Source organism: Ixodes scapularis, unplaced genomic scaffold (assembly GCF_016920785.2).
Source record: "Ixodes scapularis isolate PalLabHiFi unplaced genomic scaffold, ASM1692078v2 ptg000105l_1___fragment_3__unscaffolded, whole genome shotgun sequence".
Lineage (NCBI taxonomy): Eukaryota > Metazoa > Arthropoda > Arachnida > Ixodida > Ixodidae > Ixodes > Ixodes scapularis.
The window spans coordinates 579,385-594,134 of NW_024609914.1; the positions used below are offsets into that span (position 1 = coordinate 579,385).

Here is a 14,750-nt window from a genome sequence, read left to right on the forward strand (position 1 = left end):
GCAACATGCAATAATAAGCAGACAGGATGGACCAAGTTTCCAGAAATTAGAGTTTTCAAGTATCAACTAAGAGTAACTTTCCCCATGCTTACCAGAAAGTCTGGAAGTGCTGGCAGCTGAAGGGCATGAAGTGTGAAGTCTCTCGTCAGACCTTGCTCGGGGTGCTGCAAGTCATCAAGGCATAAGTAAACCAATCGAAAATCACATTCTTAAAAGCTTACCCGGCCGGAAATGACTAGTCTCAGGCCTTGACAGTGTCATGGTTGGGGAACAGATTGTGACGTTCTGAACCCCACGGCTGCCATGGGGCTCTGAGCCTATTTGAAAACAAAGCCGGTTTATTTCACTTCTGAAAGTAAGCTTTGAGAATGCGACAAAACCACTCTACTTACGTGGTGCCCCTCGTACACTTGGAAGCTGGGACCCCGGTCGTGGCCAGCTGGAAGGATACTCTGGATATCCTATTATAGAATGAGAGCATGCATGCCACGCGCGCCATAACTTCTTGGCAAATAGATAAAGAACCATGTACACAAGTCTCATTTTACTCAGGTGGGCTTGGAATTGATAGACCAGGGCTTGTATACACCTGGGTGTTTTCCGATCTGTTGTCACCACTTCCAGCTGCAGAGATGTGTGCAACAAATCCTATCAATACTATAGCTTACTGGTAAATAATGCGCCACATTCTGGAGACCAACATTGGTTGTAGCATCAAGCAAACATCAATATGCAATATGGGAAACGCAGATGTAAAGGCGGACATTGTCATCATCAGTTAATTTCACTTCTGAAAGTAAGCTTTGAGAATGCGACAAACCACTCTACTTACCTGGTGCTCTTCGTACACTTGGAAGCTGGGACACCGGTCTTGGACAGCTGGAACTGTACTCTGTATATCCTGTCATACAATGAGAGCATGCACGCCATAACTTACGTGGCAAATAGATAAATAGCCCTGTACACAAGTCTCGTCCAACTGGCGTGGGCTTGGAATCGAACGACCAGGGCTTCTAGAGTGATGGGTGCCTTCCCACCCCTCATCACCACTTCCTTCTGCAGAAAAGTGTGCGACATTTCAAATAGTGACGAATCCAATTCATAATTTTGCTTATTGGTAAATAATATGGCACTCTCTGGGGACCAACATTGGTTGTAACATCAATACACACTATGGGAAACGCAAATGGAAGGGTGCATATTGTCATCAACCACTGAAGTGAAAAAGCATTAGAATTCTACACATGCTGTGGCTGCCCTGCTAGTGACAGCGACACACATGCTGCAACACTATATATGCAACTGTGAACAACTGTGTGTACAAGAGGGCTATAAGCGTGCAACATGCTGTTCATAGAAATAGACTGCTACATTGTTTGTCCTGTAGATTTGCCATGTATGCTAAATATTTCATATTTATGCCTCACAAAGCTTTTTGGGAAGCGTACCATTGTGTCTGCACTGCTGGGAATGAAGCAAATCCAATGGCCTTCTTGTGCTCAACCAGTAGTTTCTCGAATGGTCTGTGGGACATCAAGTATTCAAGCGTATGGAATAAATATACAAAAAAAATTACCTAGCTAATCCAATACATCTAACGGGAAGTTGCAAGTGCAGAAAGAATGTACAATATACTTCTAAAAATGGACCGCTGTGGTGATGGGGATTGCTGAGCTGTAACGAGTTTACAGCTCTTCTGAGCTGTGAACTCTTTTTGTCTTTCTTTTTTGTTTCCCCCTCCCAGGATCCACTTCGCTTTGTAAGTCATTCGTGTCTTCCGCCCTCCTCAAATTTTTGTCGTGCTTTTTCGTATGTAACTGAAAAAAGTTCTGATGATCTACTTAATCTAAATTGCACATAAATGTAGTTTGACATCGACAGCAACAGGTGCCTAAAATACCATGAAAGCCTATGTACATAATTGTATTACCATATGCCTTTACTGCAGTGCAGGGCACTGGTATTCAGTCAGGTCCTGGGGTTGCTCTCGCTTTTAGCAGGCTCTGCACTTTATTCCTTTCAGGAGGCCACATGCAGTAGCCTTCATGTACCCAGTTTTTATGGACAATGGCCACTAAGTCATCTTCTTCGGGAAAGATAACAACGATGCTAGAGACCACCTTACAAAAGAAAGAAAACATTTTTATGAGCATACCATTTTACACGAGTGCTTCACAATGACAAGAACAACTGGCCACTGCCATCTCTTACAACACAACAGCATGTAGAAGAGGGGAAACAATGGTCTCCCTTTGAAATATAATTTTGAGGCACTTCTGAGCAATACAGTGAAGTAGCCATGACCGCAAACAAGAAAGTTGCGAGACTGTGCAAATCCTCAGCATCGTTGACGGGCATGGCAACGAATACAGGTCCCTCCGTTGAAGAAACTTCCTTCCAATAACACATGGAGCTCCAGATGGGAAATGAGCAAAGTTCTTCACTGTGATCACTGACCCATCAGAAAGTATGCAACAGCTGTTTTTGTTGCCAACTGTAAGAGAAACGTTGGCTGAAAATGAGACTTTAAAAAACTGTGGACATTCGCAGGCCTCAATAAGCGGCCCAGAGTTGTGTGGTGCAGTAAACAATGGGTAGCGTGTCACCTTCTGCTGCCGTTCCAGAACGACTCCCTGCTCCGACAGCCTATTGCGGAGCTGCTCCAGAGGATATTCCGGCTTTCGAAGCATCCTCTTCAGAGTTGCCATGTAATTTTCAAACTGAAACACTCTCCAATCAACCAAGCATCTCAGGTGCTGAACATCAGATGCAAGATGAGACAGTCCATGCACATTGTGTGTTAAATCCTCTTGGCCATAAATCTCAGTAAAGCAACTGACAAAACACTTCAGCAGGTCAGTTGTGGTGGCACCAGGTGCTGCAAGTAGGCTGATTGCCACATGCAAGACAAGAAAATTCTCATACATGTGTGAGGGAATGAGTGACAACAGCACTACAGGTCCTCCATACAACAAGAAAAAACGAAATTCAGTAGCTTTCCATTGTCCTAGCTCTGCCAGACTTTGTGGCTTTCTGTTAAAAACAGAAGGAACAAACTGTGCTAGCTTCTGATTTCTTTCCGACACCTCACTGAATACGTTGATCCCAAGTCTTACTTCCTTTGGGCCACGAGCCCAAAGCAGGAGCAGCTTCCGTGTTACACCCAAACAAACGAGATGCATGTAATCTAACTGTACATCCTTCACGAGATCTATCGGAAGTACCTATAGAATACATTGACCAGTGTGGTGTTGCTTTTGTGATTTGCAGCGGAAACTTTGATTGGTTTGCAATTGCTTGGTCGTATCTGGAAAGCACACCCTGCATTTCCAATACACACCCTTAACAGTGCATTTTGTGCGACTGTGATAGCCCTTATGGCCTCTGATGTACAGTATGAAGGCTTTAGCTGGTGCATCACAGATTATGGCATGAATTCTCACACGAACTGTCACTGTGTCAGTAATGAAGCCTGCAGTGATAAGAAGTTTGAGTTCATCAACGAACTGCTGCAGGAGCTGGTTCGCGTCCTGAGGTTTGCTACCACAAAAAAAAAAAAAAAAAAAAACACCCACAACAAATGGTGCCTCGTCTTCAAAGTTGTTGATACGCCCAAGAATAGGCCAGAACTGTTTTTTGGAGCTCTTGGATATAGAGAGGCCGTCTATATTAAAACTGAGGCTCAATTTAGTCGGTAACTCCGCACAGTCTTTCAGGATTTGACGAAGCCCGCCTCAACACCAAAATGACAGTATTCGCCTCCCCACAGCTTCACAATACCAGATGACTTCTTTGGAGTCTGTAGCAAGGCTCTTGCAGAAGATGGTAGCGAAGAAAAGCATGTGTGGCTGCGCAGCACTGCCAGAAGCGATGTGACCGCGGAGTGAGAGGATCGAGAGTCTACTGCCCATGTTTGCAGCCTCTGCCGTACCAGCGGCACAGAGTCTTGGTGATCGAATCCTCAACCACTTGTCGTACAATCGTTGGCGCCCACAATGGTGCACTCATGTTGGAGCAGAGAATCGTCTTGTAATCCAAAGGTCGTAAGCGGCAGGTCGACCTCTCCATTGTCTGGACTAGGACTACGTTGGTACGGCACACGTACATCTTTATCGGAGTCAGGAGAAAAACACGCCACCGAGGATGGTTGTGGCAATTTTGGCGGTTGCGGTTCGTGCGAGGAAGATGCCCTTTCTACCGAGTCTACTTTCGCACAGTTGATGAGCTCGAAGCATTCGTTTACGCGCCGGCATCTTTCCCGCCGAAATTGCCGTTCACTGCTTTCCGCCATTTCGAAGTACTACATATAAAAAGAGCACTAACCTTCGTCACTGCCTTGCATTGCTGCCATCATCAATTTGGATGAAACAGCGCGGATATAGACTCGCAGCTCGGACTAAGAACTCAGTGGTATATTTCTTCTTTTTCAAATCGTTCTCTTCTTCTACTTCGCCGTTAATGAGAATGTTTCAAATTTTTAAAGGGACGATGCAACGATTTTTGTACTTTGCGCAAATACCGCTTAACATGTCATTAACGTACCCCTGACGTTAATGACATGTGAACATACCTCGGCAAACCTCACTCATGACGGCCCTCACTCACCCTCGCTCACCCTCAACTTCACAGGTGAGGTGAGGGTGAGTGAGTTTCTGAACCAGGAAAATTAATGAGCGTGAGGGTGAGTGAGGGCCGTGAGGGCGGTGAGGGCCTAGAGGGCCGTGAGGGCCGTGAGGGCGGTGAGGGCGGTGAGGGCGGTGAGGGCCGTGAGGGCGGTGAGGGCGGTGAGGGCCGTGAGGGCGGTGAAAGCCGTGAGGGCCATGAGGACCATTAGGGCGGTGAGGGCGGTAAGGGGTATGGGGCCATGAGTGTGTGAGGGGTGTGAGGGCGGTGAGTGGCGTGAGGGCCATGATTGCGTGAGTGGTGTGAGGACGGTGAGTGCGTGAGGGCTGTGAGGGCCATGAGTGCGTGAGGGCAGGGAGTGACACGAGAGGCGTGAGGGCCGTGAGGGCCGTGAGGGCGGTGAGTGCATGAGGTGGGGTGTGAGGGCCATGAGTGTGTGAGGGCGGTGAGTACGTGAGGCCCCCTTCAGATCGAGCATCTTTCTCAGCAATTTTGGTGTTAATGGCGGGTTGTTCTCTAGCTTTCCCTAGATCGACACGAATTGCTGAGACCGGGTCCGGCTCCAAATAAGCAAGCAACTCGGAGCAATTCGAATACGTTTAAAGCGGCTGCATCCAAATTGGGACGCAAACTTTTCAAGTGATACCTCGTGCCGGTGATGATGACACCGAAAGACTTGGTTCTGGTTTGAAATCGATCGTTTTTTTGGAAATAAACTGTTTCAGAAAGGTGCAGTAGTATTCTTAACGAGATTTAAATGCATAAAAACACGTTTATAACGCGTAATTGTGTCTAAATGGTGCAAGAAAAATAAAATTTTATGATGACGATCACAAATGGCGGCAATTGGTTGCTGCGTGTGATCGCGGGCGGCAAGTGTTGCTGGTGTTGCGACGTAAAGTTTCTGGGCGAACTTGCCCCATCTGAAGCTGGCCTGAGTGGCGTGAAGGCCATCAGTGCGTGAGGGGCGTGAGGGGTGTGAGGGCCGTGAGGGCGGTGAGGGCCGTGAGGGCGGTGAGGGCCGTGAGGGCGGTGAGGGCGGTGAGTGGCGTGAGGGCTAGGAGTGCGTGAGGGCCGTGAGGGCGGTGAGGGCCGTGAGGGCGGTGAGTGGCGTGAGGGCGGTGAGGGCGTGAGGGCCGTGAGGGCGGTGAGGGCCGTGAGGGCGGTGAGGGCCGTGAGGGCGGTAAGGGCCGTGAGGGCGGTGAGGGCCGTGAGGTCGGTGGGTGGCGTGAGGGCGGTGAGTGGCGTGAGGGCCATGAGTGAGTGAGGGGTGTGCGGGCCGTGAGAACGGTGAGGGGCGTGAGGGCCGTGAGGGGCGTGAGGGCCGTGAGGTTCAGTGAGGGTGAGTGAAGGGCTGAAGGTGAGTGTGACGGTGAGGGTGAGGGTGAGTGAGAGGCTGAAGGTGAGTGTAGCTGTGAGGGTGAGGGTGAGTGAGGGGTTTAGGTGAGTGTGGGTGTGAGGGTGAGGGTGAGTGAGGGCGACCTAAAATGCCGACCTCTGCATGTGAAACACCCGTTAGTTTTTCACCACACGCAATCGAAGTCGCCGAAAAAATTGAAGAAAAACGAGCAACGTTCACCCCCTCAACTCGCAGCCAGAACAAGCGGCCACGTGATCTGGAGCCGATCATAGCCACGCGCTGGGGTTGGCAAGGCATAGGACACGCGCTGAGTTCCAGACTTAGTCAGTGCAGCGATTGGGCACGGGCCACTACCCGAATGCTTCCCTAGCTATCTATCATCACGAGGCCAAATCGAGTGCCCACGCAATGCTTGGGTCAAATTTATGAGCAGCATTCAAATATCATCATTGGGCGGTACTGCGACCGCCCAGTTGCGTCATCAAGTTTCACAAAGGAGAGTTTCAATGAAAATTATCGCTTTTGCCCTTGGAATTACTCCGCAATAAAGGAGTTTCTTGGCCAATGGCGTTGCGTGCAAGTATCCTTGAGTGCCACTAGTGCCAGTAAGCTCGCGTAAAGTGAAAAAACATTCCAACTGAACATCGTTGCACCGCCCCTTTAAACACCATTAACCAAATAGGCAACAAACGTTATTAAGTCAATAATAAATAAATTATTTAATGACAACAAAAAAGGAATAAAACAAAAAATAAATAAATAAAAAAATAAAAAAAATGTTTTTAGAAAATAAATTATAATTAAAATTAAACTTATTTTTTCTCATTTTTTTGTTTTATTTATTTTAGTTGGTATTTATTTATTATTTACTTATTAATGTTTCTTGGCTATTTGGTTTCTGGTGTTTAAAAATTTTAAACGTTCTCATTAACGGCGACGGAGAAGGTGACGACGATTTGAGCAAGAAGAAATATATCACTGAGTTGTTAGTCAGCGCTGCGAGTCTGTTTTTTTCTTGTGCGCCTGTGAGTGTTACTGTCTCCGCGCTGTTCCATCCATAGAGTTATTATAATGTACGCTAGAGGTTCAAGTGGCGCTAGTGTGCTGACGCAAATTGAAGCAGACAGCAACCAGTCGAAAATTGACTTCCGGTTATACATTTCTATGGGAAAAAGTGAGTGCATTTTCTCTCTGCGCTCTATCATAAGAGCAAATATCCCGAATAATTCATACGTAATAGGTAGCTTAGAACATTTCTCAGTCATGCCGACGAAATAATTGGTCAGTTATGGTGTTTTTCTTTCAGATTCATCGCATTAAAAACGGTGCTAAAACAGCTTCGTACGTGTACTTATGTGCACTGTCGGACACTGTTAGCGCGAACACGACGTCGGCGCTTTTCAGCGTGGGGGATATACGTGCCAAACGAACGAAGAACATCTGGAAATTAACAAAGACGGCAAGAACTACGCAGTAACACCGGATCAGTAACATACACGTGCATATACGATCAAAATTAATTGAAGGCCACGTAATCTATTCCTATTTTAAATAAGAAAGTACCGTTTTATTCTTTCTGCTCTGAGCGAAGCTGCTTGTTCTACGTTCAAAATATCACTCGCACGCTCGAAATCTTTGAGAACAAGTGCCCGATAAAAGCTGCCCGGCAGAGAAAACAATACGAAGATACAACTTTTATAGCCCACGGACTTTATTCTCTACGTTTTGAATGTTTTTATCCGCTCATGCACGACGGGGTCATTTTTATATAGTGACAGGACTGGCATATTAGCAATATATAAGCGTCACCGGATTGCTGGCGAGCCTAGAACACACTCTACATTCCTTTCGATTGTAATTTTGCTTCGAATCGTCGCTTGTTTTTACACACCTGCTGCGGAACACACGTTTGGGACTGGAATGTAGCGAAGTTAAACATCGTTCACTGATGAAGAGAAATGCGCTAACTAAAGCAATTACACTTTTACAGTGTTAATCAAGGTACATACTATTCGGTACGACCAAAATAACCAAAGTGTTCCGTGTTATTTTCCGGCGAAGAGACAAAATGCACGCGCGCTTTCCCATAGGAATACACAGGAAGACTGGAGAAGTGGACTGGTTGCTGTCTGCTTCAATTAGCGTCACGGAAGTCGCATAGACACTAGCGCCAGTTGAACCTCTAGCGTACATTATAATAACTCTATGGTTCCATCCAAGCATGATTTACCAACTAGCCCAAGCATCCACATTACCAAGCCATCACCAACCTCGAGGCTATTTCTGTTTCTGTCCTGGCTTGGCTTAGCTAGCCTGGGTCTCTCGGACGGGTGGATAATTGCAATAACGTTAAGCCTTCTAGTAGGCGGTAGCTTGCGCCACCTAAATTGAATGTTGCCAATGAACTGAATTCCGTAATACTGCGCAAATACAAAATTAATAATAATTGTAGTGCGTCCTGGTTTTATTAAAGAATTGTTTTATCAAAACTATAGTTAAAGGATGTCCTAAACTTGCACAACTACATGTAATAATTTGTATGTGAAATTTAGTTTAGCAGTAAACATGAACTGTGTATAGCTATGCAGCCATTTCATTCATTTTTTTTTTAGAAACGCAATCAAATTGAGGAGGAATATATTACCTTTGACTTTGTACCCTTCGTCCTCAATAAGTCCTCGGAAGGACATTTCTATTATGATCCAGCTACTGACGTTCTCAGGATGTCCTGAGGACGTCTTGAGACCGTGAGGACGTTTGTACCTTTTGAGGACGTCCTGAGGATGGCGGGTGTTGTCTAAGGAGGGGGGGGAAGGCGACGGGGCTCGTGCCCCCCCTGGTGAAATTCGGGGGGGGGGGGGGAGGGGCAGAGCCCCCTCACCCCCGGGCCACGATGCTTACCGATATGCTGTTTACGCTCCATGTAACGAGCTTCTATAGTCGGTTGCAAGCTAAGAAAAAAACGGAAATGCCTCTCAGAGGGAAATGTAATCCTACGCCGAGAAACGCCAGCCAATCGTTTTCATGACGTCACGATATCGTGGACCAATCGCGATCCTTTTGAAAAAAAAAAAGCTCAACATGGCTGCTGGCCTTAGTAACGCGACGCTAGTTTCTCGTGACAATTATTCTGCTTTTTTGCACCGTCTTTTACGTGCCCGAGGTTACGCCACGAAATCTTAATGGTATCGGCTTGCGGTTGCAGCAGTTTTTGCGCGACAACGTGAGAATCCAGCGACGCTATCGCCAACGAAAATTTCGAAGCGGGCGCGAGGCTTCGCACTGCTGAGAGGTGAGAAGCTACGCCGGACGTCGTCTGCTTCGTTGGATTTCTGTCGCCTCTGCCCCACGTTGCTACTCAACATAGTACCGGCACCGCTGCTTCAATTCGCTGTGGTTTCCGCGGGGTGAGCTGAGATTGCCGTGCTTATTAGTCGCAGGTGAGATCAGTATACCGGGAGTCCCAGCGCGCTGTTCCGTCGTAGAATGGACCGCATAAATCAGGGGTGCTATGTTGCGCTTTTTGGACCCCCAGGAGACTAGGGAGAGGGAAGTGACGTCAACGACACAGCAAACGCAGATTGGGTGTTAATTTCGTTTTCTTCTGTCAACATCCACTCTGCGTTTGCTGTATCGTTGACGTCACTTTCTTCTTCCAAGTCTCCTGGGAGTCCAAAAAGCGCAACATAGCACCCCAGGACTCCCAGGAGACTAGAGAGAAGGAAGTGACGTCAACACGCAGCAAATGCAGATAGGATGTTGATTTTGTTTTCTCTGTCAACATCCAATCTGCGTTTGCTGTGTCGTGGACGTCACTTCCCTCTTCCAAGTCTCCTGGGAGTGCAAAAAGCGCAACATAGCACCCCAGGACTCCCAGGAGACTAGGGAGAAGGAAGTGGCGTCAAAACGCAGCAAATGCAGATAGGATGTTGATTTTGTTTTCTCTGTCAACATCCAATCTGCGTTTGCTGTGTCGTTGACGTCACTTCCTTCTTCCAAGTCTCCTGGGAGTGCAAAAAGCGCAACATAGCACCCCAGGACTCCCAGGAGACTAGGGAGAAGGAAGTGACGTCAACACGCAGCAAATGCAGATAGGATGTTGATTTTGTTTTCTCTGTCAACATCTAATCTGCGTTTGCTGTGTCGTTGACGTCACTTCCCTCTTCCAAGTCTTCTGGGAGTGCAAAAAGCGCAACATAGCACCCCAGGACTCCCAGGAGACTAGGGAGAAGGAAGTGACGTCAACACGCAGCAAATGCAGATAGGATTGATTTTGTTTTCTCTGTCAACATCTAATCTGCGTTTGCTGTGTCGTTGACGTCACTTCCCTCTTCCAAGTCTCCCGGGAGTGCAAAAAGCGCAACATAGCACCCCAGGACTCCCAGGAGAATAGGGAGAAGGAAGTGACGTCAACACGCAGCAAATGCAGATAGGATGTTGATTTTGTTTTCTCTGTCAACATCTAATCTGCGTTTGCTGTGTCGTTGACGTCACTTCCCTCTTCCAAGTCTCCTGGGAGTGCAAAAAGCGCAACATAGCACCCCAGGACTCCCAGGAGACTAGGGAGAAGGAAGTGACGTCAGCACGCAGCAAATGCAGATTGGATGTTGATTTTGTTTTCTCTGTCAACACCTAATCTGCGTTTGCTGTGTCGTTGACGTCACTTCCCTCTTCCAAGTCTCCTGGGAGTGCAAAAAGCGCAACATAGCACCCCAGGACTCCCAGGAGACTAGGGAGAAGGAAGTGACGTCAACACGCAGCAAATGCAGATTGGATGTTGATTTTGTTTTCTCTGTCAACATCTAATCTGCGTTTGCTGTGTCGTTGACGTCACTTCCCTCTTCCAAGTCTCCTGGGAGTGCAAAAAGCGCAACATAGCACCCCAGGACTCCCAGGAGACTAGGGAGAAGGAAGTGACGTCAACACGCAGCAAATGCAGATTGGTTGCTGATTTTGTTTTCGCTGTCAACATCCAATCTACGTTTGCTGTATCGTTGACGTCACTTTCTTCTTCCAAGTCTCCTGGGAGTGCAAAAAGCGCAACATAGCACCCCAGTCGGTGAACGGAGCGCGATAAAACTTTCCACGGAGGTGTATTTAGACGGTGCGTTTATCATACGAAATTTTAATGAGCCTAGGTGTCCTAAACGAAACGCGAGAAAAGAAATGCCGTAAATTCATGCAGACTGGGACGCGGTCCGCGTCCCGGTCTGTCCGCCCATAGAGATTTACGGCTTTTCTCGCTTTTCGTTTCGGAAACCTAGGCATGAAATTTTAGTATGATAAATGTCCACGAAGGTGTATTCAAATACACCCTTGTGGAAAGTTTCATCAGGCTCTGTTCACCGACCGATCTATGCGGTCCATTCTACGACGGAACAGCGCGCTGGGACACCCTGTATCTATACCTTGCGTGAGATGAGCATAAAAACTTCCAGCACTGAGTTGCTTCACCAGACGTCGTCCGCACTACTGGTGGTGCTACAGCAAAGAAATAAACATTGCGAAAATGGGTTTGTCAGCGGTATTCATTCATATGACAAGCCTGCCGTTTTCAGTTTTCGTCGTGATTAGTCGTAAGGTAACATGATTGCCATAGCACCTTCCGTCGGAATGGCGACCTGATAAAGCCAGTGATATTTGAGACTCAAACCTCTCCCTCGTGTCATTTTGGTTATCACCGTGCAGGAGACGTTGGTCAGTGTGCGAAATATTTCAAACCCTGACTGCACCCCTAAATCATGGGCCCCTGGGGTCAACCAACTTGAGACACTGCAACACTACCAAAAAGAGCATCGTACCGGCGTGCGGTCGTGTATCACTACTGCGTGAGCACGTTAAAGACCCCAGGTTAGCAGTCGTACTGCACTGGCAAAATTGCTCATCTACAGCGTGTGACTCGTCGCAAGTTTAATGGCAGACCAACTACACGCTGTATAAATATCCCCACAACCCAATTATTATTAAGAGAAACAACACTGCTGCTATGCCCTCGACTGTGAAAACCAGAGCACCTTAAAACCAAAGAATACCGTTCATTCCAAGCAAAAACAGTTCCAGAAGCAAGTCAGGCACCGTATTTACTCGAAAATAAGTCAACCCCTATATATTGAACCCCCCTAAAAAAAAAAGAGAAGATAATACGAATATAAGTGGACGTGTATAATAAGACAACAGTACAGGAGGAGCAGCAACTGGAGAACGACACGGCCAGACAAACAGCTTAAAAATAATGATAGCAGGTCGAAGAAGGTTCGCAAAAGAAGAACAAATTGTGACGGAACTATCGAATCGACCCTCGCAGTCATGATAATTTTTTTTACTTCGCTTCTCTTTTCTGCAAGGTGGAGTCACTGTGCATGCCACTGCTGTTAGCTCTTTTCAGTTTCATGTTTTTAATTGAATTCCATTATTTTGATCTGTTTCGAGATGATCGGTATGAACTGAACATACTCTAAACATGTTTACAGACGTACAGCGCAGATGTAGTGATGGGCGCAAGGGCAGCCCATGATCTTTGATGACGATTACAAGTCGACATGCTTTGGTCACGTTGATCTGGGTCCCCCTCAGTCTTCGGTTTAAGTTGTTGAAGGTGTTGTTGTTGAAGGTGAAGTTGTTGAAGTTGAAGGTGTAGGCTTCACACTTCCTCGAGCGGCTCCACACCAGACAGGTCGCTCTCAGATGTGTCGTCTTCACCCAGTTCGATGACGATCGGCTCTACATGGGTACTTGTAGAACCGCCTCGTCTGTAGCCTTCCTCCACTCCAACGACATGCCCCACAGCATTGCGCCAGTTGTCAGCCGTGACCTTTTCGGCTTTTTCCTTGAGCAGCCTTCAACGTCGCTGATCTTGAACGTTGTGTTCCTGGCTGCAACGCCGTTCTTGATCTGTGCCCAGATGAGTTCAATGGGGTTGAACTCACGGTGGTAGGGTGGAAGTCTAACTACCGTTCAACCAGCCTTCTCTGCAGCAGTATCGACGCGATACTTCAAATACAGTGGCTTGACCGGCGCCACTATGTCAAGGAGCTGCTTCTTCTGCATCTTGGCACCCCACCAGATGTCCTTTGACGTGAGCCACTGCTGGATCACCTCCTTCCGGGAACCCGATGTTGGCACTGCTTCCAACCGCCGAGAATGGTAGGAAGCATTGTCCATTACGATGACACTCCCTGTCGGCAGAATCTGAAGAACAGCTTCGAACCACGTCTCAAATCGTGTGCCGTTTATCTTTTCGTGGTAGTCGCCGGTCTTTAGTCCGCGGAAGGCGTCCAGGCACCCAGCGACGAAGCCGTCCTCGCTGCCGATGTGCGTGACGATGTGGCGCTGGCTCTTCTCTGACGGCTGCTTCAGGCCCGTCGTCAGACCCCTCATGAAGGCGTCGTGGGACGAGGTCACGGTGCAGTCCACCCATGCCGTCGAGGCAGTGTGCCCTGCCGTCACCCACGTTCCGTCGAGGTAGAAGATCTGCCGACCCTCTTGCCTGTGACGTGCAATGTCCCGCAAGTACCTCTCCAACCACGTGATGATCTCGTCTCGCTCGATCATGCGCGAGTTTCGACCAGTCTTCTTTCGCTCGAAGCCAATGTCGTGCAGAAGGCGAAGCACAGTCCATTTCTGCAGCGAGGGGAGCTCAGGGCTTGCACAGAACTCAGCTATTATCTTTGCGACGGTCGGGATCTCGTTCTGGCGAAAAAAACGGTGCACGCAATATCTCATTGCACACAGCACAAAGTCGCCGTACGTCACGCTGTGCCGTTGCTTGCCTGAACTCGCAGGTCGCTTTCGAGAGGGTGTCGCAACCTGTCCGTCATTCTCCTTCGCCTTCTTTCTGATCTCGTGGACGCTCGACACGCCGACACCAGGCAACCAGCTGACAGTTTTACAGACCTCGTTGACTGTCAAGTCTGGCTCGGTATGTCACGTCCGAACGTAAGCGTTCAGGATCAGCTCCCGCTGGCCGCTGTTCAAAACCCGACCTCGCTTGTGCTTCTTGAAAAACCGCTTTGGTGTCGCCGGTAAGGCTGCACCAGGCTGTTTTGTCCAAGAAGAATCAGGGGAATCGCTTTCCGATGTGACCTCAGTGGGATCCATGACGGAAAACAAAGAGAGCGGGGCGCGGTGGTGGTGTCGATGACTTGGGAGGGTGCCGATTTTCAAAACCCGAAAAGTATAATTATTCTTGTTTTCTATTCATCCAACAAAATAAAGGCACACATTTCGTGCGCAAAGCCCACAAAACTAAGTAAATCACTAAATATTTATTATTTGCAGGAACTATAAGTGCTTCGCTTTCACTCAATCGAAGGCGCTGGAAGACGGTATGTTAGACAGTATCTTGGACAGAAAATGAATTGGGAAGACGGTACATTGGACATGACTTTCTTTCTTTACTAAACAGATATTTCGTTAACAAAAACGTATTCTAACTTATTTAAATGTCCTGAATGAATTAAATAAATATTGTAGTAGTTTAAGATACGTTTCCTGGAGGAAGAAAAAGCAACGTTGCTAGCGAGCTACTTTCTCGACGGCGGAGGCACTTCAGATGGGCGCAATGCGCTTGTGGGTGGAGCTAAAAGATTGTTCTCAGGTTGCATCCGACTATAGGTGACATTCACTTGACGTCACTCGCTAGGTTCGCTGGCATCGCCCACCACGGTCGCCATCTTCGAGGTCTCTTGCAATCGCGGGTGTCATCTGGCCGGACCTTTTGAGCGTGGTTTGGCAGTATTTTACAATTTTAAAGGGTCTTTTTGACCGA

The 14,750-nt window shown here is 47.7% G+C and overlaps 1 protein-coding gene across 1 annotated transcript; it reads right to left on the reverse strand.

Moving 5' to 3' along the window:
• Positions 1–12,937: 12,937 nt before the first annotated feature.
• On the reverse strand, positions 12,938–13,360 carry LOC120839819. The gene has a single exon (XM_040210182.1). It carries the CDS (start codon positions 13,358–13,360, stop codon positions 12,938–12,940), a length of 423 nt encoding a protein of 140 aa, XP_040066116.1.
• Positions 13,361–14,750: the final 1,390 nt, after the last annotated feature.